A 25,201-nucleotide genomic window follows, 5' to 3' on the forward strand; every position below is an offset into this window, starting at 1 on the left:
GGATCAGAGATAAACAATGCATGGCACTTTCAAAGCCTCAGGGAACCCAGAATTTAGGAGACAACACAAAATTATACAGAAAGGAGATGACGTAGGAGAGTAATTTGGTGGTAAATGTCAAGGACTGATATAGTTAAAATGATAACTATGGTACATGTAAACAAAGGCAGAGAACAGACAAATTCAAGACACATTGTGAAGACAAACAGGATTAAGTCACTGAAAAGAAATACTTGGGATGAGGGAAAGGGAAAAATCAAAGACTCCAAAAGTTTTTAGTTCTGGTGATTAAAAGAATGGTTGTATTGTGTCAATGATAAGGAAGCAATAACTCTAGAGTAAGCTGGCTTTGGGAAGGAGGTGGCAGTTCATTTTTTCAACATAAGTGGTAGGTAGCTATGTGGAGCTAATCTACGAGAAGGTGGTCATGGCCATTCCATCCTCTCTGCTTCATTTTATCCTATATGATTTCACCTAATAATGCTTCTTAAACATCCGTATGATCACGTCACTCTCTTCCTTCAAAAATTCCAATGGTTCTCTACAACTCATATAATAAAGTTCACATTTCTAATCAGAACAGTTATTGAGCACAGCCTTTGGATTCAGACAGAACTGGGTTTGAACCTTGACTCTACCATTCACTAGTTGTGTGACCTTGGGCAAGTGACCTAAACAATCTATGTCTCAGCTTTCTCATCCGTAAAATGGGCATTAGATAACACTTGTAGAATTGAATAAGATAATGTATTATCATGACCATGATCATCATCCAGATTAGAAGTGATGAGAGGCTACTTTAGCTTCCCATCTTCACACAGAGTAAGTCATTACCATAACCTAAAAGTCCCTCTGTGGTCTGGTCCCCCATTACCACTGAGATCTTATTTCTAGCTATTATCCCTCAGCAGCCCCCTTCAACCATGCTGGCCTTCATTCAGCTGCTCCTTGAATTCACTAGGCATGTGTCTTACTCAGTGTCTGTGCATGTGCTTTCTCTCTGCCTGGAAGGTTTCGCTTTTACTCACTTGCATGCCTAGTTCCTTCCCATCTTTCAAGATCTATACTCAAAAGTCACTTTCTCATTATGGTCTTTCCTAGCTACTCTATCTAAAATTGCAGTCCACTCTCAAAACACCTCTTACCTCTTTCCCTCTTTTATTTTTCTCCATAGCGATTATCACAAATATACTATGTACCCTATTTATTTATTTATTGTCTGTCTCTCTCTGCTACAACATCAGCTACACAAGTACAGGGTATTTTTTTTCTTTTGTCTGCTTTGTTCACTTTCATACACTCAGCAACTAGAACAACGGCTGGCACATAACAGGCACTTGATACATATTTACTGAATGCATGGATGGATGAAGGTTTCCACCCATTTTCTTATGCTCTTCCTGACCTTAAATGCCTTCTTCCTTCATCAGGTGGTAGTAGCCTGTACCTCCTTTAAGGCGGAGGAGAACAAATATTTTTAACCCATCTGTCATGTGCTTACGGGCCAGACACTTTGATAAGTGTTTTACATGGGTCACCTTTTTAAAAAAATCCTCAAAAGAATTCAGTTACTTAGTTATTAACAAGCCCATTTTATAGGTAAGAGACCAGGTTTAGAGTGCTTAAGTAACTTGACCTAGGTAAACAGATAATAAGACCTCGTGCCAGAACACAACATGGTTAACTTATGTACACTGGGTGTCTAATGCATAGTGTACTGAATTAAGTGTCATGGATGATGAAGGTGATGGGAGTTGGGGGCCAGGTCATTCAGGGAGAGCGGGGCTAATGATCCTCTCTTAACTTTCCTGAACAGAATTAATAAATTCTGTTTTTATTTTCCCATAGTGCCTTATATATACTCTAGTTACAGGGTTTATTCCACAATATATAATTTTGTTTATGCAAGGAGTCTCATCTACCAAATTGTGAACGCCTTAAGAAAGAGGAATACATCAATTTTGTTCAGTAAATGTTTGTTGAATGAATAAATGCTACAGAGAGGCCAAAGATAATGAGGACTGACTTGATGACTAGAGAAATCTTTGGTGACCTTCAAGCACAGTTTCAATACAGTGCCAGGGGTGCAGACTTAAAAACAATGCACAGCCAGAAAGAGGAGGTAACATGTAAGGTAATTTATTGAAAATATTGATTATGGATAACAAATAACTAGATAATAAAGGGGGCAGCAGAGCTGGCAGCTGGAAAATGGTGAGGCTAGTAAGGAAGGTTATTATAATTATTGGTACCGAATACGTTCAGCATAATTAGGCCTGTGGGGATCAGGCAATGGAAGAAATAAGAATTAAAAATCATGAGAAAGGAAAATGGACAGACACTGACTATTTCACTGGTTCTCAAACCGTGGTCCCTGAACCAGCAGTATCAGCATCACCTGTGAACTTGACAGAAATGCAAATTTGGGGGCCACACACCAAATTGACCGAATTAGAAACTCTGAGGGCAGAGTCCATCAATACGTGATTTAATATACTGGCCAAAAAATTCTGATAGCACCTGCAGGTGATTCTGAGGCATGCTAAAGTTTGAGAACCACTAGACTTCTTTGAAGGAAATTTCCAGGCAAGAAAATGCTTGGCAATTGTCCACAGCTTGCTTGGGCCCTCTCATAATTACTTTCACATATAAAAAGTTGAAGTGCCGATATGATTTCAAAGCTTAGTGTCAATTCAAAACTAGAGAGGAACAGGCTAGCAATCTGTGGCATCTGAAGGACAGAATCACTCTGAATGTTCTTAATTTACATTAAAAATGAGACTGATTTGTATCATAATTTACCATCTACTTATGTAAGAGTAGATGACTCAAACAGTATGTCCCATGCTGTGAAGATTCTAAATACATTGTTCATAAGTCTTTTAAACTGTCCCTCATCCTTCACCCAAAACTGTATTGAAAGTACACTCACATGATGTTGCAGTGTGTCTTGTCTACTCTGTATTTTCAGAGGGATGGACTAGGTAACCCAGGAGATCGTTTACCCCTTCCAACTCTAACTCAAGCTGCAAACTCACTTCTTACTGGCAAATCTGAATTAGTGTTTAAATATTTACTCACGAATTTTTGAATCAGAATAACAAATGTCAGTTGCAGACATCAGGTTTCAATGCTTTCCCTAAAAAGTCTTGCCTTGCAAATGTATTTCACCAGTCCTAATTTCCGGGCTAATGTGTACTGGCTCTAAGTAGACAAACACCGTGACCCATATGTGAAACAGAGTTTCTTCGCATGAACCTACAGAGATCAGACAACAGCGGGTGAATGTAAAGAGAAAGAGGGCAAAAGGGGGGAAGCATCATCCCTGTCCATGACGCAGGCACATTCTGATACTGCATCTCCAATGTCGGCAACAGCATTTGCGGTGGAAGGCCAAGAATGAGAATGTGTTCCTGCGTTACCACAAACTATGTAGGAACAAAGTTGTGGACCGTATGCCCCCAGCTAAAGAAATCTTACATCCAACTTGCAGAGTGGCCCAGAGAATTCTCAGAATGACTAAACAAGCAAATATTCAGCCAGCTGCCAGAGAATATTCTCTTCTAGAAGAAGCAAGAATGTGCAGGATAAACACCAGGTTTTCTTGCATGAATTGCTGTAGAATGAATATCAGAGATGAAACTGATTTTCATGTAAAGATTGTAAGAAATGCCGTGGTAAGGCAGAGTGGACGTTACTTAAGGAAAATTTTCAGGATGCGTTTAAGCAGGTCTAAGAGTATTAAGACTTCAATGTGATATAATCTAAAATATACAACAAAGTAGTGAATGTAACGAAAAAGAAGTAGACTCAGATTTAGAGAGTAAACTAGTGGTTATCAGTGGGGAGAGGGAAGGGGGAGGAGGGGCAAGATAGGAGTAGAGGATTAAGAGTTACAAATTGTTATGTATCAAATAAGCTACAAGGATATATTGTACAACACGGGGAATATAGCCAATATTTTATAATAACTATAATGGAGTACGACCATTAATTTTTTTTTAACTTGTGACTCACTATATTGTACACCTGTAACTTACATAATATTGTACAGCAACTATACTTCAATAAAAATTGAAAAAAACTTCAATGTGAGATAAAAGTCCATGTCTCTAGACTGTATCAGAAGGAAGGCCTTTCTAGACACATCCCCTCCTTTTTCCCCTGGTGTTTATACAAATGGCCACATGAAATTCAGCAAACTTATCAACAGGTCCTTTACTCAGGAAAACCCAGAATTGCCTAATCCCTCTGTGTCAAGAAAAGGGTTCTGACGGATAGCAATGCCACATGATCCACATTTACATCGAATTGTCCTTAGAAGGAAAGGAGATAGTGAAATGCAGTGAAGGAATCTGGTTGAATCATTGGAATAAACCCACCTAGATTATCAATACGATCAGATCATTCAACTTCAGTTCTTTTAGCAAAAATTTTCCCTAATCATGGCTCCTATTTTCCCTATTATATTTGTATATTCATGGAACAGTTAATATTTAAGCAATCAGGAATGCTCCAGTGCATATACCAAAACAACTACTACTGCATGCCAGTCTTGGTACAGCACGTGAATTCTAATGTTTGTCTCCTTTATTTAAACAAAATTAAGTTCTGTGCTCTCTGCCAAGGGTTGTTTACAAATTATTGCTTTCTTCAACACCACCACACGTTGCAATAACATTGAGAAAGATAATGTATTTTTAAGGATTGCAATTACCATAAAGACATTAGCTTTACAGCGGAGACCAGACAGGTTTCATACACGCTTTCCTGGCTTTATTTCTAACTCTCACCCAAAATGCTTTTCTGGGTACTACATGACCAGGGCTGACGCTAATTCAGCCAAATGTAATCTAGGGTAGAAAGATGTCTTAATTCTTTATGTAGGCCTGACTGTCCCGTTTTTATGCTCTTGATTTTGGTATTAAGTGGTATTTCTTATAAAAAGGGAACAGATGATATCAACTGTGTAAAAATCAAGCAGTATAAGAGTTTTACACTTGTTAGCATAATTTATGGCAGCAATCTGTGAAAGGAGGGCTTAAACTTGAAACCATGACAACATGAAAATGGCATAAGGATTCATCTCAATTGCACCTCCAGGCCCAGCAGGACAGTGGCGATGTGAGTTTCCCGGAGAGGCAAATTTTGCTTTCCTGTTCTTCCTGCTTCACCTCTCACCATTTCCCCTTCTAGCCCTACTTACGCATTCAGGGAGAATATCCTGCATATGCGTTAGCCTGAAGTAGCCAGCACCAGTGGCAAATCAACAACCATTTTGTCCTTATTTGAGGAAAGGCCAGAAAGACTTAATGAATTATGTCTATACTTTAAAAAGAAAATCTGGTCTGGCACTTTCAACAGCTCTTAGTTAATCAACTGCCTATAGGAGGCTTACCAAATAGAAGTTCTTCTGAGAATGGTTTCAACAAAATCAAGTTATTCTAAATCGGTATAGAAATAGTTTACAAGCATGAACATCCCTAAGGTCTTCAGTGGTTTCTCTCAGAAATGGTTTAAACATTTAACTAAAACTTGTGACCATTATTGTCATGAGGATTTTACTTAACAAAATTGTTTTATATGCATGAGGTTTGAGAGTGGGTGGAAGAGTTTTTTTTTTTTTTTTTCTGTACATAGCTTTAAAGATTATCACCACCACCAACTGGGTGTATAAAATTGATCTTGCTATCTATATACAGTGTAAATAAATGACATTTGGAGGTGCAACATTAGTGGTTTTAGCTATTTAAGAACAACCTTTAATAAGGCCCAAGATATGTAATTTTGCTAAAGTATAATTAGAATCTGGCATAATTAGAATCTGAGGAGCGGCTACTTAGGGGTGAGTTACATAATTAGCTATGTCCATTCATTTGTTTTCATGACTGTATATTATTCCACCACATGAAAATAATTAATTTTAGTTACAGTCCCGTGTTGACCATTTCCATTATCTAGTTTCCTTTTTTCGGGGGGTGGGGGAGTCATTATTACTGATATTCTTATAGATAATGGTGCCGTGAACATTCTTTTATTATAGTAAAATACACATAAAATAAAATTTACCATTTTAAGCATTTTTAAGTATACAGCAAAGTGGTGTTAAGTACATTCAACACTGTATGCAACCATCACCACTGTCCATCTCCAGAACTTTTTCCCATACTGAAACTGTACCCATTAAACAGTAATTCCCCATCCCCCACTCCCCTCCCCACCCCCTAGCAACCACTACTCTACTTTCTGTCTCTATTAATTTGTCTATTCTAGGTACCTCAATTAAGTGGAATTATCAATATTTGTCCTAATGTGTCTGGCTTATTACACTTAGCATAATGTCTTCAAGGTTCATCCATGCTGTAGGATATACCAGAATTTCCTTCTTTTTAAAGGCTGAATAATATCCCTTTGTATGTATATACCACATTTTGCTCATCCATTCATCTGTCAGTGGACACTTAGGTTGCTCACACCTTTGGCTATTGTGAATATAATGCTGCCATGAATACTGGTATACAAATATGTGTTCAAGTCTCTGCTTTCAATTCTTTTACGTGTACATCCAGAAGTGGAATGCTGCATCATACAGTAATTCCATGTTTAATTTTTTGAGTAACTACCATACTATTTTCCACAGGGGCTGGACCATTTAACATTCACACAAGTCAATCCACAAGGGTGCCAATTTCTCCATTTCCTCTCTAACACTTTTGTTTTCTGTTTTTTTAGATAATAGCCATCCTAATGGATATGAAGTGGTATCTCATTGTGGTTTTGATTCACATTTCCCTAATGATTAGTGATGTTGAACATATTTTCATGTGCTCATTGGCCATCTTCTTTAGAAAAATGTCTTAAAATCTTTTGCTCATTTTTGAATTAGGTTGTTTGTGTTTTGTTGTTGTTGTTGTTCAGTTGTAGGAGTTCTTTATGTATTTTGGATATTAATCCTTTATCAGATATGTGATTTACAAATACTTTCTCCCATTCTATGGGTTGTCTTTTTACTCTATTGATAATGATTATTTCTTTACATGTCTACAGAGTGATTATTCTTGTACATGTCTCCAGAGTCCTTATGTAAGCGCTTATCTAGAGAATATACTAGGAGTTGCATTTCTGGTTATTGTATCTTCAGCATTTCTAAATTTTACCAAATTGTTTTCCAAAATAGAGGTACCAAGTTACATTCTCACCAGTAGTTCCCCTTGACACATATTCTTAGTCATACTTGATATTATCAGAATTTTTAAAATTTTGCCCATCTCACAGGTATGAAATGATATGTCCTTATGGTTTAATTGTAGGTGTGAATACAAAATGGTACAGGCATTTTGGAAAACAGTATCTTTTAAAATTAAACCTTACTTTCCATAAGACACAGCACTCCCAGTCCTAGGTATTTACCCAGGATAAAAGAAATTTATGTCCTGTACATGAATATTAAGAGTAGCATTATTTGTAATAGACACAAAGTAGAAACAACCCAAATGTCCATCAACTGATGAATAAAAATGTGGTATATGCATACAGTGGAATATTATTCAGTAATAAAAATGAACTACTGATATATGCCACAATATTATGCTGAGTGAAAGCCACACCAAATACAAAGTAACACAAAAGACTACATTATTGGATGATCTCATTCATATGAAATTCTAGAAAAAGGTAAAACTATAGTGACCGAAAGCAAATAAGAGGTTGCCTGGAGCTGGGATTGGGGATTGACTGCAAAGGGGCATGAAGAAACTACAGGTTGATAGAACCGTTTCGTGCCTTGATTGCAGTATATACAAATAACAAATTTAATCAGACTGTATACTTAAAAATGAGTCAATTTGACTGTATGTCAATTATATTTTAGTTAAGTTACTTTAAAAAATTACAGGTTAAGTTCAAATCTCTCTTGATTGTGAACATATTTTACTTCTGAAATAATTAACACAACAAACAAACAAAAGACCTATGGAGATGCTTTCAGAAATTGACAAGTACCCAGGCCTTTCTCTATATTTCTCATATATTTCATGAAAGCTGAAACTTGTAAACATGAAAAGATTTGAATGAACCAGGCTGTGGCTGATGAAAAATCCTTGGAATCATACATCAGCATCTCTCCCCAAATCTTTCAATAGCTTACAACGCTTTTCAACTTCCTTCAGCACAGGTTTCCAAAGTAAAATATTCTGTTTTGATATAAGTATCTAATAAGGAGTTTGCAATTAACATATACACACTACTATATATAAAATAGACAACGGACAAGGACCTACTGTATAGCAGGGGTCCCCAACCCCCGGGCCACAAACTGGTACGGGTCTTTGGCCTGTTAGGAACCGGGCCGCACAGCAGGAGATGAGCAGCGGGCTGGCCAGCAAGCAAAGCTTCATCTGCCGCTCCCCAGGGCTCCCTGTCGCTTGCATTACCCCCCGAACCATCCCCCTCACCCCGCCCCCAGTCCGTGGAAAAACTGTCTTCCACGAAACTGGTCCCTGGTGCCAAAAAGTTTGGGGCTGATGCTATATAGCACAGCGAACTATACTCAGTATTCTGTAATAATATATATGGGAAAAGAATATGAAAAAGAATATATAAACATATATGTATAACTGAATCACTCTTCTGTACACCTGAAACTAATACAACATTGTAAATCAACTATATTTCAATAAAAATTTTAAAAAAGTATCTAGTTATTTGCTTGTATTTTAAGATTCAGTTCTTTTTTCTAAATAGTGAACTTCTGAATAGCTTATATTTCCTCATACTAAGTTGCTTGGATTCCAAAGAGTGATCCCTCACACAGAGCATTAAACAGTGACTTTCTTCATTCTTATTTAATTTATCTGAAAAATCTCAGGACATTCTCTTGTCAAAAGAAATATTACTTGATTTTTTTTTGTCCAATTAGCGAATAAGGAAGGGTAGAGACACATAACAGTCATACAGTGGTACCATTATATTAATGTTTTTGAACAGGTACTGATTAATTTTGTCCAAAATTTTAAAAATAATAAGACCTAATTACAGAAAGCAGGTAGAAACTTATGAAAAGCAGTTTTAAAGATACTCTTACTGTACCATAAAAGGCAAGAGATATTCTGAGAATGCAGATTTAAAAAAAAAAAAAAGATGAAAAAAAATGAATGGCAAGTCTGTGTGCTCGCCCCCATGACAGAAGTCAGGAAAAGCAAAATCTAAGCTTTGGTTTGTGGGAGAGAAGTAAAGCACATGTTGTAAGTAAGGCTGGTATTGTGCTTTTCCTTTCTAAAGAAGAGGGGGACAGCTTTATAGTATGGGCTATCATATAAATAACAGAGTACTTTGTTATTTTGTAGTTAGTTAACCAGTATTTATAACAACGTAGATTATTTTTCATATGTGCTATTATATAAAAGCCATCTCCCCCCTGCTCTCCACCCCATTTTTCCCTATTTTCCTCCCTGTTTCTTGTTTTAGTATTACAATGTTCTGTATTTGGCAACTAGCTCATCAGGCCCTCAAGGACTAAAGACATATGTTTTTGTTTTTGTTTTCTGCGGTACGTGGGCCTCTCACTGCCGTGACCTCTCCCGTTGCGGAGCACAGGCTCTGGACGCACAGGCCCAGCGGCCATGGCCCACTGGCCAAGCCGCTCCGCAGCACATGGGACCCTCCCGGACTGGGGCACGAACCCGCGTCCCCTGAATCGGCAGGCGGACTCTCAACCACTGCGCCACCAGGGAAGCCTGAGACATATGTTTTATTTCTCTTTATCCCTGCAAAGCATCTAGCACAAGGCTCCACAGAAAATAATCAATAAATGTGGCCAACTTGCTACCCAAATACTAGCTAAAATGTATTTATATGTATATAAATACTTCTTAGATTCCCTAAAATTATTAGGGATAATTGGATATTCAGAGTTTTATTTGAATATTAACTGCTTATAAACCCCCTTCCATGGTCATCAGCCCTCCTTCTTAAAGTTCTGCCATGCCTTCATTAGTACGGTTTCATTGGACAGGAAAATCAGTTTGTAAGATAATCACTCACATTCAGTCACAGTAGCCACATTGTTTTGAACAACAGTCTCATACAGGGTCGAAATCCCCTTTGAACAAAGCTTTTATAGAGTAAAAAGGCATTTGTCTTCAAGCTTCCTAATTATATTCACTAAATGCTGTTCATGTTGTCAACTTTCCCCCACTGTGAGAATTACAAAATCAGTCATAAGATTAAACTCAGAAAATGACTAAAGCAATTCACAGAATACTAAGCCAGCTGGGTTCATTTAAATCCTCTATGGAAACAGTCTTTGTGGTGAACCTAGCAAGACCTACAGCTAGTCCCATAAATCATCATTTTTTTGGTCTGCTCCAGTGCTGAAATTATTTATTGCCACTCCTGATATATGGGAGACTCATCAAGAACCAAAAAAAAAGCTTTTTTATAAACTAGAGAATTATTCATCTCTGCCAGCCATACTATCCAATAGAACAGTTAACTATATCCATTATTGTTTAGTCACAATGACTTCAATGAGTATCTTTACGGCACAGTATTAAGTTGACTGTGTTTTTCATATCAATGTAAGAAGATAAAATTTTAAAAATGAAATAAAATACAGATGTATTCGTTGTTTTTGTTTCCTTGAAATGAGTCTGTATTTAATGAGTCATAAACAAAGCCATACATGAGTCCCCTACTGGAAACAAATTATACCCCTCACTATAGTTCTCTATACAAATATATATTGTTGGCTTTTTAAATAATTATTATTGGCAGAAGATAAGGAGCATAATATGGCAACTCATACTTTGCATTTTTAAAAGCTCTTTACAAGTTTGTCAATTTACATGTAAGAATTATTTAACTCAATCTTATTTCTCTCTGATCATCCAATTCTGAAAACCATTGCTGAAACTTTCTCACTCCATTCTCTCTCTTATTTTGTCTCTCAATCTCTCTCTCCCACTCTCATTCTCTCTCTACACACACACACACACACACACACACACACACTTTTTGATTGGGTCTGGCTTTTAATTCCTTTTTCTCAGTCCTTCCCCTAACATAAAACTTTCAAAAATTGGAATCTCTTCCATATCAAAAAGATCATGTGTTTGCGTAGGGGAGTACAGTAACTAGGCATAACTAGTCCACAAGGCAAGTGTGTATGTATGTACAATATATATTCATGTTACCCCTCATATCAAGTTATCTAGACTAATGGAAGGCAGATTTAACTGTAACACAGAGGAGTTAAAACCAGGGCTAGCAGCATAGGCATCACAATATTAAGAATTACAGTTAAGAGTCTTGGGTGTGTGTGTGTGTGTGTGTGTGTGTGTGTGTGTGTGTATGTGTTTAGAGGACAGAACATTTTCACATATATAAGTAAAATAGAAAAAAATATTGAGAGGGAAAAAAAATGTTTCCAAAGCAGCCTGTATTGACAAGGAATACTAATCAAGTCTGTATCAGACAAATTACATTTATAAACTACTGTTCTCCAGAGAATTTAATAAACTGAAAATTGGGGGAATATATGTGATAATATCTAAACAGATGCAATCAAATTCTGAGAAAACAAACAAGTGTTACATTTAAAGTATTAGCTGACTAATTTGTAGCAATGAAGGTAAATTAATGAATATTTCAACTTAGAGAAAAATCTTTAAATAAGCTCATGGAAACTCTGTATTTTTAGAGGGAAGCAGGAAAATAAATGTGTGAGTCTGTTTCTTTTCATCAGAGCTCAAGATTTCAAAAAAGGTATTCTCATAGACATATATTTCATAACTATACCAATTTGAAGTACATCTACAAAATAGGTTAATCCCTGTGCCTAACATGATCATATAGTTTTACCCCTGCTGATATAGCAGTCAGTCTTTTCTCCCATCTCAATTCTGTAACATAGGCTACAGAGAATAAGAAAGATACAATGCATCTCCACATTAACATAAATCTGGAAAATGTTGTGACCATTTGGAATAATTGAGATATCTATCTTAGAAGAAAGCACCTCTAAAGACAGAAACACACACTACCTTCATCAAGTTTTCTTTCTACTTAAGGAGTCAATCTGTATGTGCAGACCACTATAGTATAGGGATATAAAGAGACTAGGTACCTTACATCTTAGAAGTGGAAAAAAAGCTGATTTTCAAACTGAAGGACAATCTTCAAAGCATTTGGTAGCGTATTCACGGGATTACAAAATTAGGGAGACGGGCTCACATGTTCCCAACTCTTAGAGGGCTGTATTTTTAAAAGAGAACCTCAGAAGTAGCCTGTGTTTCCCTCAGATTTTTAAATGGCATGAAGGACACTGGAGGTGAGGACTCTGGATTGGATTTCTGAGCTGGTATCCACACATCTTGATTACTGGAGAAATGAGATGACTGAAGCAATCTTTCAGTATTACCATTTGCCCATGTGCACAAGTCCACATGCACTGATTAATAATATGTGCTTGAGGACATATAATTAATAACATATGGGAATTAAAAGAACTTATGGAGAATTGTTTCTTTAAACAAATAAATTTAGAGTTCTTTAAATTTAAACATTTCTGCATTTACTGACTTAAGTAATATTAATGCTTGCTCTTTGAAAATCACAACTTTGGGTATACTGATTTTTGTGAAGAACTACAGGAAACAAAACCCTTGACAGTTATAAAAACTGAATCTAAAATGTCACCACTGACATAGTCACACAAGAGTTGAACATTCATCTTTTCAACACTGAATGGTTCTCAATGATGAGAACCCATTAAGCACAATACAATACAACACAAAGGATTTAAATAAAGGTCGACCATCAAATAAGCTGAACAAAGAAAACCATTTAACATTAAGAATGATATCCTGTCCTTATGTCATTCTATGGTGCTTAGTTATTTCAGAGGTCAACAATGGTGAATGTTCTTGTTTCAACTTAATATAATGAGGCACAGACAAAGCCTTAACTTGAGATGTTTGTGTCTATTGGTCATGAATTATGAACGAAAGATATGGTGTATCACTATTTTATGTGGTGACATTTTAAAATGCAAAGTAACATGAGTGACCACCTCTGTATTTTGCTGTAGCTTTAGATCTTATATCACTGATTATAACAGGTGAATCATAGAGATCACCAGCTGAAAACTCTGCTGCAAAGAGCCCACAGGAAGGAAGGCTAAAAGGACCCACAGGGAAAAAAAGGAAAGCTTGGTAAGAGGACCTAACATTCCATCCAACCCTGTTCTTGACAGAGAATCTAATCTTCCCTTACACAGAATTGTTCCAGGACAAATTATCTCCCTCAAAGCAATTTTCTTCCTAGCAAATTATCAATCACATCTCCCCCAAATCCAAATAATGCCATACACCGTCTTATAGGAAAAAGCATATCTGAGTGAAGCAAAAGAGATCATCAAATTCTAAAAACTACCTTGAGCCACTGAAATAATTTGAAAAGTGGGAATTCTAACTTTGCCTCCAATACTGAGTGATCCTGGGTAAGCCATCTCTCTGGAGAACAGATGTTCATTTGTAGAAAATATGTATTGAGAAGAGCAGCCAACCCTGCCTCCACAAAACTGATATGGTCTGAGAGCCTGTACATACAAAGCAAGTGATTGCTCTATAATTATGCAGATTATTAGGTGTTATTTTATTACAAATATATAGGTTCCATTACCCGGATACATTAAAATCTATTAGAGGAAGGCAAACTTTCTATTAATATTCCTCCAATGACTTCTAGTTCAATTTGAATAATAAAAAAGAGAGATTCTTCATTTTACAAGCTACTGGAGAGTCAAGAAAGTTCACCTGTGATTTTCCCCATTTTCAGTACTCTGTAAGGGGCAGAGTTGGTTCTGTAATGCCTCCAGGAAATGAGCCACATATGACTAAACCTTCTGTTACAATTTAGCGAGAGGCAGTGTGTTGCAAGGTGTTGGACACAGAAAACCTAGATTTAGGCCCAAACTTGGACATTTACTAGCTTTCTGATCTTGAAAAAAATTGCATAACCTCACTGGGTTTTAGTTTTCTAATTTGCAACATGGCGTTAATAATAATAAACCTCTCTGAATCACAAGGGATACATCTAAACTGTAAAAGCAAAGGCAACCAAGTGTGTAGACTAGTGACCAGGATTTATTGACCTTTGCTAAGGTGCCTTTCAGTATATTCTACAGTGGTTATTTTCAACAATATCTTTGGTTTTAAATTAATAGTCCCATATTTATTTATTAACCCATATTTGAGGGTGAATTTTTGGTTTATATTGATAGCAAATAATACATTTTTATGTTTTTACAACTAAACCATAGCATAGTGTTATACTTACATATTTAATACTTTCACTGGTAAAAATATACACTCTATATCTGTGAGACACTAAATTCACTTAAAAAATGCTAATACTTATATTGAACACTCACAACAAGTCCTTTTATTTAATCAAATTGCCTACCTTTCATTCAATAGTAATCTATTGAGGGCTTCCTATACAATAGACACTGGAGATAAAATGTAGAATAAAATAATAACCACCCTCCATGAGTTCTGAGTCTTTAGAGAGAAAGAGAGATAAAATAATTAAAGTGCAGTGTGAACAGTCCTACAATAATTATACTCACAGTGTGTAGTGGTAACCAGAGAAGTAGAGCTAAAGGGTAAAAACCAGATGAAGAAGAGTAGCAAAGGACATTATAAAAATGCAAAAGGCAAGCTGTTCCAGTTACATGTTTTTAAAAAAAGGGTGAGAGAGAGAAAGCGTAATCAGGAGGCCAAGACTCTACCTCTAGTTTCATAACTAAAGTGACCAACTGTCCCAGTTTGCCTAGGACTGTCCCAATTTTAGTAGTGAAAATCCTGAATCCCAGGAAAGCTCTTAGTCCTGGGTAAACCAAAACAGTTGGTCGCTATATCCAGCTTTATGAACCTGACTGTCACCTAGTAAGAAGGTGGCTGTCTGCAATTCAGAAAGTAAGTCCTCACCATATAACAACCAGGCTAGCATCTTGATCTTGAACTTCCAATCTCCAAGACTATGAGAAAATAAATTTCTGTTTTTTTTGTTTTTTATGACTTATGTTTTTTTTTTAACATCTTTATTGGAGTATAATTGCTTTACAATGGTGTATTAGTAAATTTCTGTTGTTTAAGCCACCCAGCCTACAGTATTATTTTATGGCAGCACAAGCTGACCAACACACCAACCAAAGTATTTCACTTCTCTAATGGTCAGTTTTCTCATCTGCAGGCTGAAGGGGTTAGATTAGATACTTTCTAATGTTGAGGTTCTAAGTTTAGATAGAGATAATCCACATCATTTCAGCTAAAAACTATTAGATACTGTAAAATTTTTAGAATACTTAGATGTAACTTTTTGCTTAGATCTTTTATAGATTTTCTCTTGAATTACAAATTTCTAAATTGTGCTTCCATAGACAGCAGTCATTTTCCTTACAAATCACATTTTCTGGTACATTATATTTCACACTGAAACTGAACCTAATTCACTCTACATCTTACAACTTCTCTAGGGGAGACAGATGCCTTCTTTTGTATATTTGGGGAGATATTTGTAATACTCTGCCACTAATACCATGTGATGACCTCTAGGAAATAAGGCCTTTATGTTACATTCACTTTATATAAATGATGAATCTTAGAAAAAAGTAGCAAAATTACATTACTCTATTAACCCTACTAAATTAAAGTTAGATATCTAAAATTTTCTCCACAGTAAAACTAAATGTTTTCTTCAGGTTCTTTGTATGCCATATTTAACATCTGTACAAAAACACATCATTATGCCATATCATAATTTGTTATGTCTCTCTGTCCAACTAGAATGACTGGAAAGTCACAGTATGGGTGAAGGAGATATTAACTCAAGGCAGAAAAACAAAGGTTTTTGGCCTTCATAAGTTATAAAATGGGCTGTGAGTGATTTTCAAAAAAAAAAAAAAAAGTTACAGAGGCAAGATACTGAAGCTAGGGCTTCCCTGGTGGCGCAGTGGTTGGGAGTCTGCCTGCCGATGCAGGGGACACGGGTTCGTGCCCTGGTCTGGGAAGATCCCACATGCCGCGGAGCGGCTGGGCCCGTGAGCCATGGCCACTGAGCCTGCGCATCCGGAGCCTGTGCTCCACAACGACGGGAGAGGCCACAACAGTGAGAGGCTCGCGTACCGCCAAAAAAAAAAAAAAAAAAAAAAGATACTGAAGCTAGTATACAAATTACTCAAAATCTTCTCACAACCTGCCTACCAATGCTATTTGTTTCCAACATACACCCAATATTCCAGGCAGTGTAGTTTTCTAATTCATCTTCAAACACATCATGATTATTCCTAGTCATATACCACCATTAAAAAGAACTACTACCATTTTTAACACTATAATTCTTCAAAGTACTGTGACAAAGATCGTTTTATTTGACCCTGAAAACAACCCTATGAAAATAAAAAAGGGTCACTGTATATTTCCTCATGTATAGATGAGGAAACAGGTTTGGAGAGAGTAAGTGACTTGGCCATGAAAATTTAGCTAGTGATGGGCAAAATGGAAGCTAAAATGTAAGTTCTAAGGCCAGTGTTCTCCCATCTTGTAAGGTTATGGCTTCTTCCCTTCGTATAACTTAATTATACCTATCCTTCAAGATCCTTCTGTTCTAATTTATGAGTACCACTCACCGCCACGCCCATCACCAAAAATTCCTCCCTCCTGAAGTCCTGCTAATCTGAAAGTAATCTCAATGGCCATTAATTTTTATATTCATTGCTAGAAGTATATTGTGACATTACATAATATTCTGTATGTATATTTCCTGGCTACTCAACTGTATCACAAGCTCCTTGAGCTTTCTGTGTGTCTTCTGTAATGTTTGTATCCCCTGGTATACCGACCATCTGTTTTGTTTTGCCTTTGTTTGTTCAGGCCTGGCTTTTATCCCTTCATCTGCCCCTAACCTTCGGTATCCTCATCCTTGGTAACAGCCTCCTTTAGGGCATGACCAATCATCCATCACAGTAGTCTTGGTAGCACTGTCAATCAAGGTTCTTTGCCCTCCCTTGGACAAAGGGTATTCTGATAATCTACGCCAGGCCAATTGGTCTCTCTTTCTAATTAGAATTTGAATCAAATACAAGGAAAGGAGGAAGAAAATGGAATATACCCCAGAGGCAACTTCCTGGAAAGACTTTCCATTCATTCCTGCTCTCTGCATTCTCAAAGCTGACATAGTTGCTACTCTTTTAAAGGCCAAGTTCTTCAGCCTTTCCTCAGTTTCTGGCTGAGCTCCTTATAAATTCTACTTTTTGCTTAAATCAGGCAGAGTCACTTTCTGTTGCTTGCAAACAAAGATCCTTATCTGATATACCCACAAAGCTTAGTGTCTAGGGAGTGCTAAGTATTTTTAAATGTTTCATTCTTATGTAGATTATATGTTATTACACACTGAAAACATAAACAACAAATGGCCCTGAAGTACAACACTGCTATTGGTTAGAATTTTAATAACCAACAGGCAAGCAGGGGCCAAGCTAACATTGGAAACTCATCTGCATAGAAATGATTTTTATTACAGTTCAGCACCCTGGACTGGTGACTCACAAAGTGATAATACACTGATGCAAATGAACAAAGTATTTTGTGGTGAGGGTAGTACTTATAGTAATGGTACCCTTTAGTGATATTTGACATTTAAGTTAACCCGTCTGTTTTCCTTTTCTTCCCAAATATTATAGGAGCTAATTGTGACCATCTGAATTTTTAATATTACTTTACTACAAGAAACATCTGATAAGTTTAACTGCTTATGTTGTGGTTCCTTTTTAACTAGGTGAATATTTTAACATAATCTATAGCTTCATGTGAAAAGCAGTAGATTACAGTTTTAAATTCACTGAGAAAAGAAATTATCATTAGAATATTAATTAGGTAAATGGTATCATTTTCAAAGCATAATCAGTGCCCTGCAAAGAAAGTTCTCTCTGCTATTTTTTTTTAACAGCAACAACAACAACAAAAAACAAACACTGAGAGAAATCAACCAAGTAATCTTTTACAACATAACTGGAATTTAACACCAATTCTAGCTAATCATACATCAGTAGTTAACTCAGTTTCGAACAGTTTATAAACCTAAGCTAACTATTTCTATGTACTTCAGTAAATTTCTGTCATTTTAGACATTTACATCTACTCAGAATCGTTTGTATTCCAGGAGCATCCTTTTAATCCTAGATATTGTGGGAATATCATACATCTATATGATATTTCTTTCTTAATGACAAGTATTTCCCTGAAGATAAAAATCCTACTGAAAAGTGGGAGAGGGCAGAAGATTTTTAAACATTCACTTCTTTCTCTTTTAGAACATCTATTACTACATGCTAGTATTTCCCATAAGATTATTTTTTATTTTATTTGAAGTTGGCAAAAATCTTTGTGCTGAATCCTTTGAGCATACCTCTAAGTGATAGATGTCAGACCTGCGCTGTGTGGAAGAACTTTTATTTGACAGGTAGATGACAGGAAGAAGCCTCTCTCCAAAATACAAGATGCAACTGTACAATCCTTCTGTGAGATTAATATAATTTTTTGTTCCTATGTATAAATGACATATTCATTCTTGCCTCAAAAATATCAGTTCATGTAATTAATTTGAATAGTGTGAAATTAAGACACTTAAAAAAGGTACATATTTGTTCAAATTAGGATAATTTGTTTTAAATGTCTTTTTTATATGAATTAAATGTGAAATAGGTAACAATACAAATTTCCAAATGATATTTTCTCTTAATTTATAATATTTTTGTAATCGCCAACCAAGAACACTTTAAGATTCACTCACTGTGCCTATAGTGTATACTCTAAACAAGTAGCATCTTGATAAAAGATGCTTTTACTAGTGTTGAGTATATGATGTGCAATAAAATGAAAAAGTCTTAAATATTTAGTTTATCCTACAAATTGGGGTGTAAGTTATTCTAATTTATTACAAGCATAGCCTTATTCTTGTTGGTATTATCGAATAATTGCACATGTCCCCTAATATCATAAGAAGAGGGACCAAAAATATTTTTTTGACAAAAATCTAGCATGCCAGACCATCTTCCCTATCTTCCTTGCTTTCTTTCCTTACACCCCTCAAAAATAAATCGGGAGTAAACAGATACAATTTCATTATGCATCCTAGTATCTACAAATGTTATTCTTTATGTCTGTCCGGGTGAGAACTACCAGGAGCAAATCATTTTTGATACATATTAAAATGCTAGTCCATGTACATGTAATGCACATCTATTTAATGCATGAATAGAAAAGAAATTTATATCCATTCCTAGATTGGGGATTCTTGTAATAATATACTTCAAGAACTAACCAAAGTTCTGTAATGTTTTCAGAGGTGAAAGAAAAAAAAAAAAGTGAAACAACGCTGAGATGTCAAAGATACATCGCTTGTTTTCAGACTTATTTTTGTCTCCAGCTTTCTTACAGGCCTTCCCCTCAGAGTCTGTTCAGTTTTCTTGTGTAACAGACAGATCTTTTCCTTTAATAAGGTGGTTTGCGCTAACCTAGAAATGGACATATACCATCACTTTTGCACTTGTCTGTTTCTTTGTTTACTTTTCACAAGAATGAAAGCGTAATCAAAACAATAAAACGATTATCACTTGATTTTTAAAAAAACTTTTAGTTAATGCACTAGATACCTAGTATAAGTTTAATAACACAACACTATTCAACAATAGAGAGTATTATTTTCTTGGAGGAGAAAAAGCAAAGCATATTCAGAAGGCAATTTCTGGCTATCACCTCATTGAATTTAGCTCCTCAAATACTTTTTGGAGAGACATAAAGTAAGTTTGAAGGGACTGAAATACAAGATTGCATCTACTTTATAAAAGCAATTTTTTTTGGACCTAAAAACTCCAGAAAGATTTGATCAGCAAGAGCTGAGTACTATACTACAAAAGAATTTGCAGTCTTTGAGATTTTACTACAGTAAGGTTTTAAAAAATCATTTATCTGTTTTAATTTAGATACAATTCACGTGCCATAAAATTCATCCTTTTAAAGGATACTTTTTTGGGCTTACGTACTATTGCTATTTAAAGTGACCCCTCTCGTAGATGAGATTATTGCTGTAAATTGGCATTATAAAGTGTTATCTTACCTTACAGAGAAAGTTGATCTTAAAACCCAAAGACTGGGCATTTCTTGAGCCTGAGTTCATGTAGTTTCCAACCAAAAGAACTAACTCTAAAAGTCTGTTAAAGCTTTCACTTTTCTTCAGTTCTTCACAGGCCAGAGTTACTGCTATGATGCTTGGTTTGATGTTGTTTACGTGTTCTTCAAATGTGAGCTTGAAAAGAATGCTATTGAGACGAGGACGCAACATTTTCACTGAGCTCATCTGTAAGATAAGGAATGCTGTATAAGAATATATATATAAAGCCCGTTATTTTTCTCTCTAGTGGGGATCATTTTAGAGACAATACTGTAAAACTTCTGAATAAAATGAATTCTCTCTGGGTTTTAACAAATATTATTCTACTTTGTTTTAGACATTTCAAAGGAACATTATTTTCAAAGTTTAAAGAAATAGCTGTTCAGTTTTAAAGGAATAAATGAAATCATCCTTACTGCATTAAGAAAATATTATTGAAGCTAAACAGTTGCTGTATGTTAACTGCATAATCATTAGTCATCAATAGCATTTAAACTGCCAAAAATCAGTCCCTGAGGCAAATTACGAAAATGTACAAACATGACATTGAGTTGAGTGAATAGTTGGGCCACATATAAAAAATGTACACGATGACAGAAAATGTAAGTGCAACCACATTTCCTAAAAAAAATTTACATATCAGTATGCTGTCTGAAACCAGAAGACTAGCTCTGATTGAGCATTTAATAATTTTAAACCTATGATTTCTATTAATAAAATGTATTAATTATTTATATATGCTCTAAAGAATTTCACCTACTTGACAGAATGTTGATGTTAAATAATTAAGTTATGGTAAAATCACATGAACTTACTTTTAAGTACATTATTCAAGAATTCTATATTGGTTTTCTTCAAAACAGTTCAACTTAGGTTTTAATTAATTGTTTCATAGTATCGGTGCACATTCTCTACTCCCTTTGGTATAGCTCCTACGATAATAATTTCTTTTAGTCTTTAATTCCCCAAAACTCCAAGTCATTTCACTAGTTTTTATTCACCAAAGGAATTCTGGGAGACAGGTGAGGGGAGGGTAGACACATAAGTACATAAGCACACACACAATGAAATTATTAACAATCCTAATTACATTTATTCTTTTTACACATATAGCTTAGTTTTCTTTTTAAATACAAATGCCAGGCACAGTGTAGGCATGAGATATCTGTAGACAACATGAAAAGCATTTGACAGCATAAACAAGAGTCCTTAAGCTACAAAGAACCCTTCAAAAGCAGCAAAATGAGCTGCTGAATAGACCCTATCTGCTCTAATACAAAAGCAAAGCATAATTTATCATTCTAACTCTTTGAAATGAATTTTCACATTAACCATGGGTGTCTGCCTGTCCAAAAATTAACCTTTGCCGTCTGCTAATCCCCCATATGCTTTCATGCTTTTTATAGGCAGATTATGCTGGGAATATCCGCCTGTTACTATATCTACATAAGTCAGATCACTTATCAATAGCTTTTTTTTAATACGATCAGGGTAGTATTCAAAGCATCCTACTGGGACTTCCCTGGCAGCGCAGTGGATAAGACTCCGTACTCCCAATGCAGGGGCCCAGGTTCAGTCCCTGGTTAGGCAACTAGATCCCACACGCATGTCGCAACTAAGAGTTCGCATGCCACAACTAAGGAGCTCTGGAGCCGCAACTAAGGAGTCCACCTGCCGCAACTAAGACCCGGTGCAACCAAATAAATAACTAAATAAAATCTTTAAAAAAAAAAAAAAAAGCATCCTACTGTTTCTTCAGTACTCGCATGGTAAGTATAAGACACACCATCTACTCACAAAAAGTGTCCAATATAACTCAAAACTCATAACACAATCACTTGAAAACTATAGCTAGCGATAGAACCAGCCCATGATTCTAAATGGGTAAACAGAAATTAAGTGCTGGAGATGTTCACTGAAAGAAGAGAAAACTTTAAACTCTATGACTACAATGTTTAATGAAGGCTACACAGTAGAGGGGATACAAATGGATAAATAGATGAAAATTAAACAAGTAGAGAGAGAGAAAAAAAGCGAGCGAGCAAACACAAACGGGGACCAAAAGGAAGTTGTGAGAAAAGGTTTATAGGTTAGGAATATATGAGGTATATACCTAGGGGCAGAATTTAGATCAAAGTACCTTAAGATTCCATGTAAAGGCCATAAAATTGGAAGCTAACCACACCAAAGTCTACGTCTCCATGAATGTGCAAATCTCCATGTGTATGTTTGTGTGGGAATCTAAGTTTCTATGTCATTTTCTGCCTTCATTTATGCCTCTACCACTGTCTCCAAATCCTTTCCCACTTAATTTTTCCTTTATTTTCACTGTTAACTGGCTATCATTAGCACAGAAGCATGTTTCCTATCATTTTATGTGTTTAGGAAGTAGTGGTTTTTCAGTCTCCCTGATGGTTAAAAAAGCCATAGAACTACTTTGACCAGGTGCTAGTCACCAAATACCTGTCCTTCTGCCCATGCTCTGTAGGACTTGTAGGAACCCTGCTCACCAGGGTGGCCTTGGTCTGAGATCCACAAGGAATTTAAACCCTAGGCTTACATAGATTTTCTTTTAGTCTTGCTTCAGTTCTAATACCACTTGTTTTCATTCATATTTGTATCCTTTCTGGGCTTTGTATTTCAATCCTTGGCCTACTGTAGGGCGCGGTCAGCTAACTGCTACGCGGCAGGAAGCTGAAATAAGCTGAGTCATCCTTCCTGTGGCCACTGCGCTTGCGCTAAGTATACTAATGAGGTTTTAAAGTAGCGACCTATCCGATGCTGGCTCACAAATCGCACCATCGGCAAAAGCCAATCACAGAGCGACACATGTACTTAATCCCTATATAAGCAGACTGCTATGGGATTGCGGGGTCTTCCTTCCATCTTTCTTCAACCAAGCTGTGCTCCAATAAAGTGTGATACGAGAAGAATCTTGCGTGTGGCGGCTCGTTATTCTGCCGGTCAGAAACGGCTCGCCGCAAGTGGTGCCGAAACCCGGGAACTTCGCGCCCTGCATGGAGGACCGATTCAGAACTCGACACACGGAGTGAACCGTCGGTGAGTAGTCCAGTCAGGTATGTTTTCAAGATAGCGCATCAGAGAATGAACAAACAGGGACTACGGTAGATAGGCCTGAAATTATGAAAAGAGAAAAAAGAAAACAAAAAGAAAAGCAAGAAACGGTGCCAGGATTATATCCAATCCTAGATGAGTTTAAGGAATTATATTTGTTTCAAGATGAATTAAATCCTAGAGAGGAGGAAGATTTAGAAGGAGCGGCCGCGGCATATGAACAAGAGCGGTATGGGCATTGGTACATGCCGCCACTCGCTAGCCCACCATATTTTAATCCTGCGGAGGCTAGAGCTTCCGCCCCTGATATCTAATAGAGGGATAAGACGTAAGTTATAAGGCATGACCGCCCCTATAGAAGCCCGCGGAAATTTAAACCGCCGAGGCTTGGGTTTTTCTCAAGGGTCACTGAGTTTATGACCACAACACCTGTGTGGGTACCTCAGTGGCCTTTGTCAAAGGAAAAGCTGGAGGCGGCATCCAAACTAGTGGATGAGCAGTTACAATTAGGGCATTTAGAACCCTCCTAGTCACCCTGGAATAATTAAGAAAAAATTAAGGAAATGGCGTCTTTTCTATTCCTTTGAATAGTCGAGATAAAGCCTCTTGTATGGAGTTGCTTGAACAGGCCTTAGGCGTTTTGATTAAATATTTAGGGAATGGGGGATTGTTTCTTGCTCCCGAGGGAATACAGAAGGGAGATGTTGTAAATTTTTTAGGAGCCTGATCTTAATTCCCCACGCCAATTGACCCCAGAAGCCCATCAGGCACTTCAAAAGGTAGAACAAGCTATTACAAATGCACAATTAGAACGCTGTGATGATTCTCAACCTGTTTGGATGTGTCCTTTTAATTTAATTTCCACACGCGCTCTTAACAGCGCTAGACTCTACGACACAGGCTCAAGAGTTTCATAAGCTATATCATGTGTCATCTACAGTCTTAAGAAAAAAATTTAACATTACCAGAGCTTTGGCTAGGAATATTGTGAAGAGTTGTTACCCAAAAGACTGGGGTTAACCCCAGAGGCATTCCAAAAGCTTTGCTCTTTTTTGTCAAAAAATGCAGGTGATTCATATTACAGGCTTGCCCTATAATCCACAAGGCCATGGCCGACGAAAAGCCCAAGGAAGGAGTCAAGACTGAGAACAACGATCATATTAATTTGAAGGTGGCGGGGCAGGATGGTTCTGTGGTGCAGTTTAAGATTAAGAGGCATACACCACTTAGTAAACTAATGAAAGCCTATTGTGATTTACATTTAAATGATGATAAAGAAACCTCTGCTGAACGCCATGTGGCAACAAACCATAAAAATTATGGCAAAGTGATGTGGAAAGATGTGTTGTCCAATCAATGGAAGGGCCCGGATCGTGTTATTACTCGATCCAGGGGATCTCTTTGTGTCTCCCCACAGGATCAAGATCCGATCTGGGTGCCATCAAGACTGACGAGAATTGTTGAAGAAAACTTCGGAGAAGATGCTGAGCTTTGTATTAGTTGGAATTCCACAAAGGATTATTCAAATTGTGCAACTGAGTGCTGCCGGGCTGGAGCCCGTTGCCTTTGGAGATTTTGCCTCTTGGCTCTCTTCTGCCTTTTCCTCCTTTGGGGAGTGGGTGGGGGTAGGAATTTTTGGAGTCTGCTGTGTATTTGGGATTATGCTGTGTCTCTGGTTGGTCTGTCGTGTGCGCATCAGGGCACATCGAGATAGGGTCCTGCTCACTCAGGCACTTCTGGCTATTAAGGAAGGAGATTCTCCCGCAGCCTGGCTCTCCGCCCTGAATAATTCGAAATGATTGCCCTTGCACAGAGAGGCCTTGTTGCCATTGCACCTCTATAGGGAGTCATCCATTGTCCTGATTGCCCTTGCACAGAGAGGCCTTGTTGCCAT

General features: G+C 36.8%; 1 protein-coding gene across 2 annotated transcripts in view; it reads right to left on the bottom strand.

Moving 5' to 3' along the window:
• DIAPH2 (diaphanous related formin 2) overlaps positions 1-25,201 on the bottom strand; it is an 890,878-nt gene that overhangs the window by 425,101 nt on the left and 440,576 nt on the right. For both annotated transcript variants that reach the window (XR_012329281.1, XM_073799281.1), the window contains exon 22: positions 20,179-20,418. Coding sequence is in view for 1 of the 2 variants with exons in the window: in XM_073799281.1 (XP_073655382.1) it covers positions 20,179-20,418 (240 nt within the window). In the remaining variant the exon portion in view is untranslated. The remainder of the gene's footprint in view (positions 1-20,178; positions 20,419-25,201) is intronic.

This window comes from Tursiops truncatus, chromosome X (genome assembly GCF_011762595.2).
Source record: "Tursiops truncatus isolate mTurTru1 chromosome X, mTurTru1.mat.Y, whole genome shotgun sequence".
Lineage (NCBI taxonomy): Eukaryota > Metazoa > Chordata > Mammalia > Artiodactyla > Delphinidae > Tursiops > Tursiops truncatus.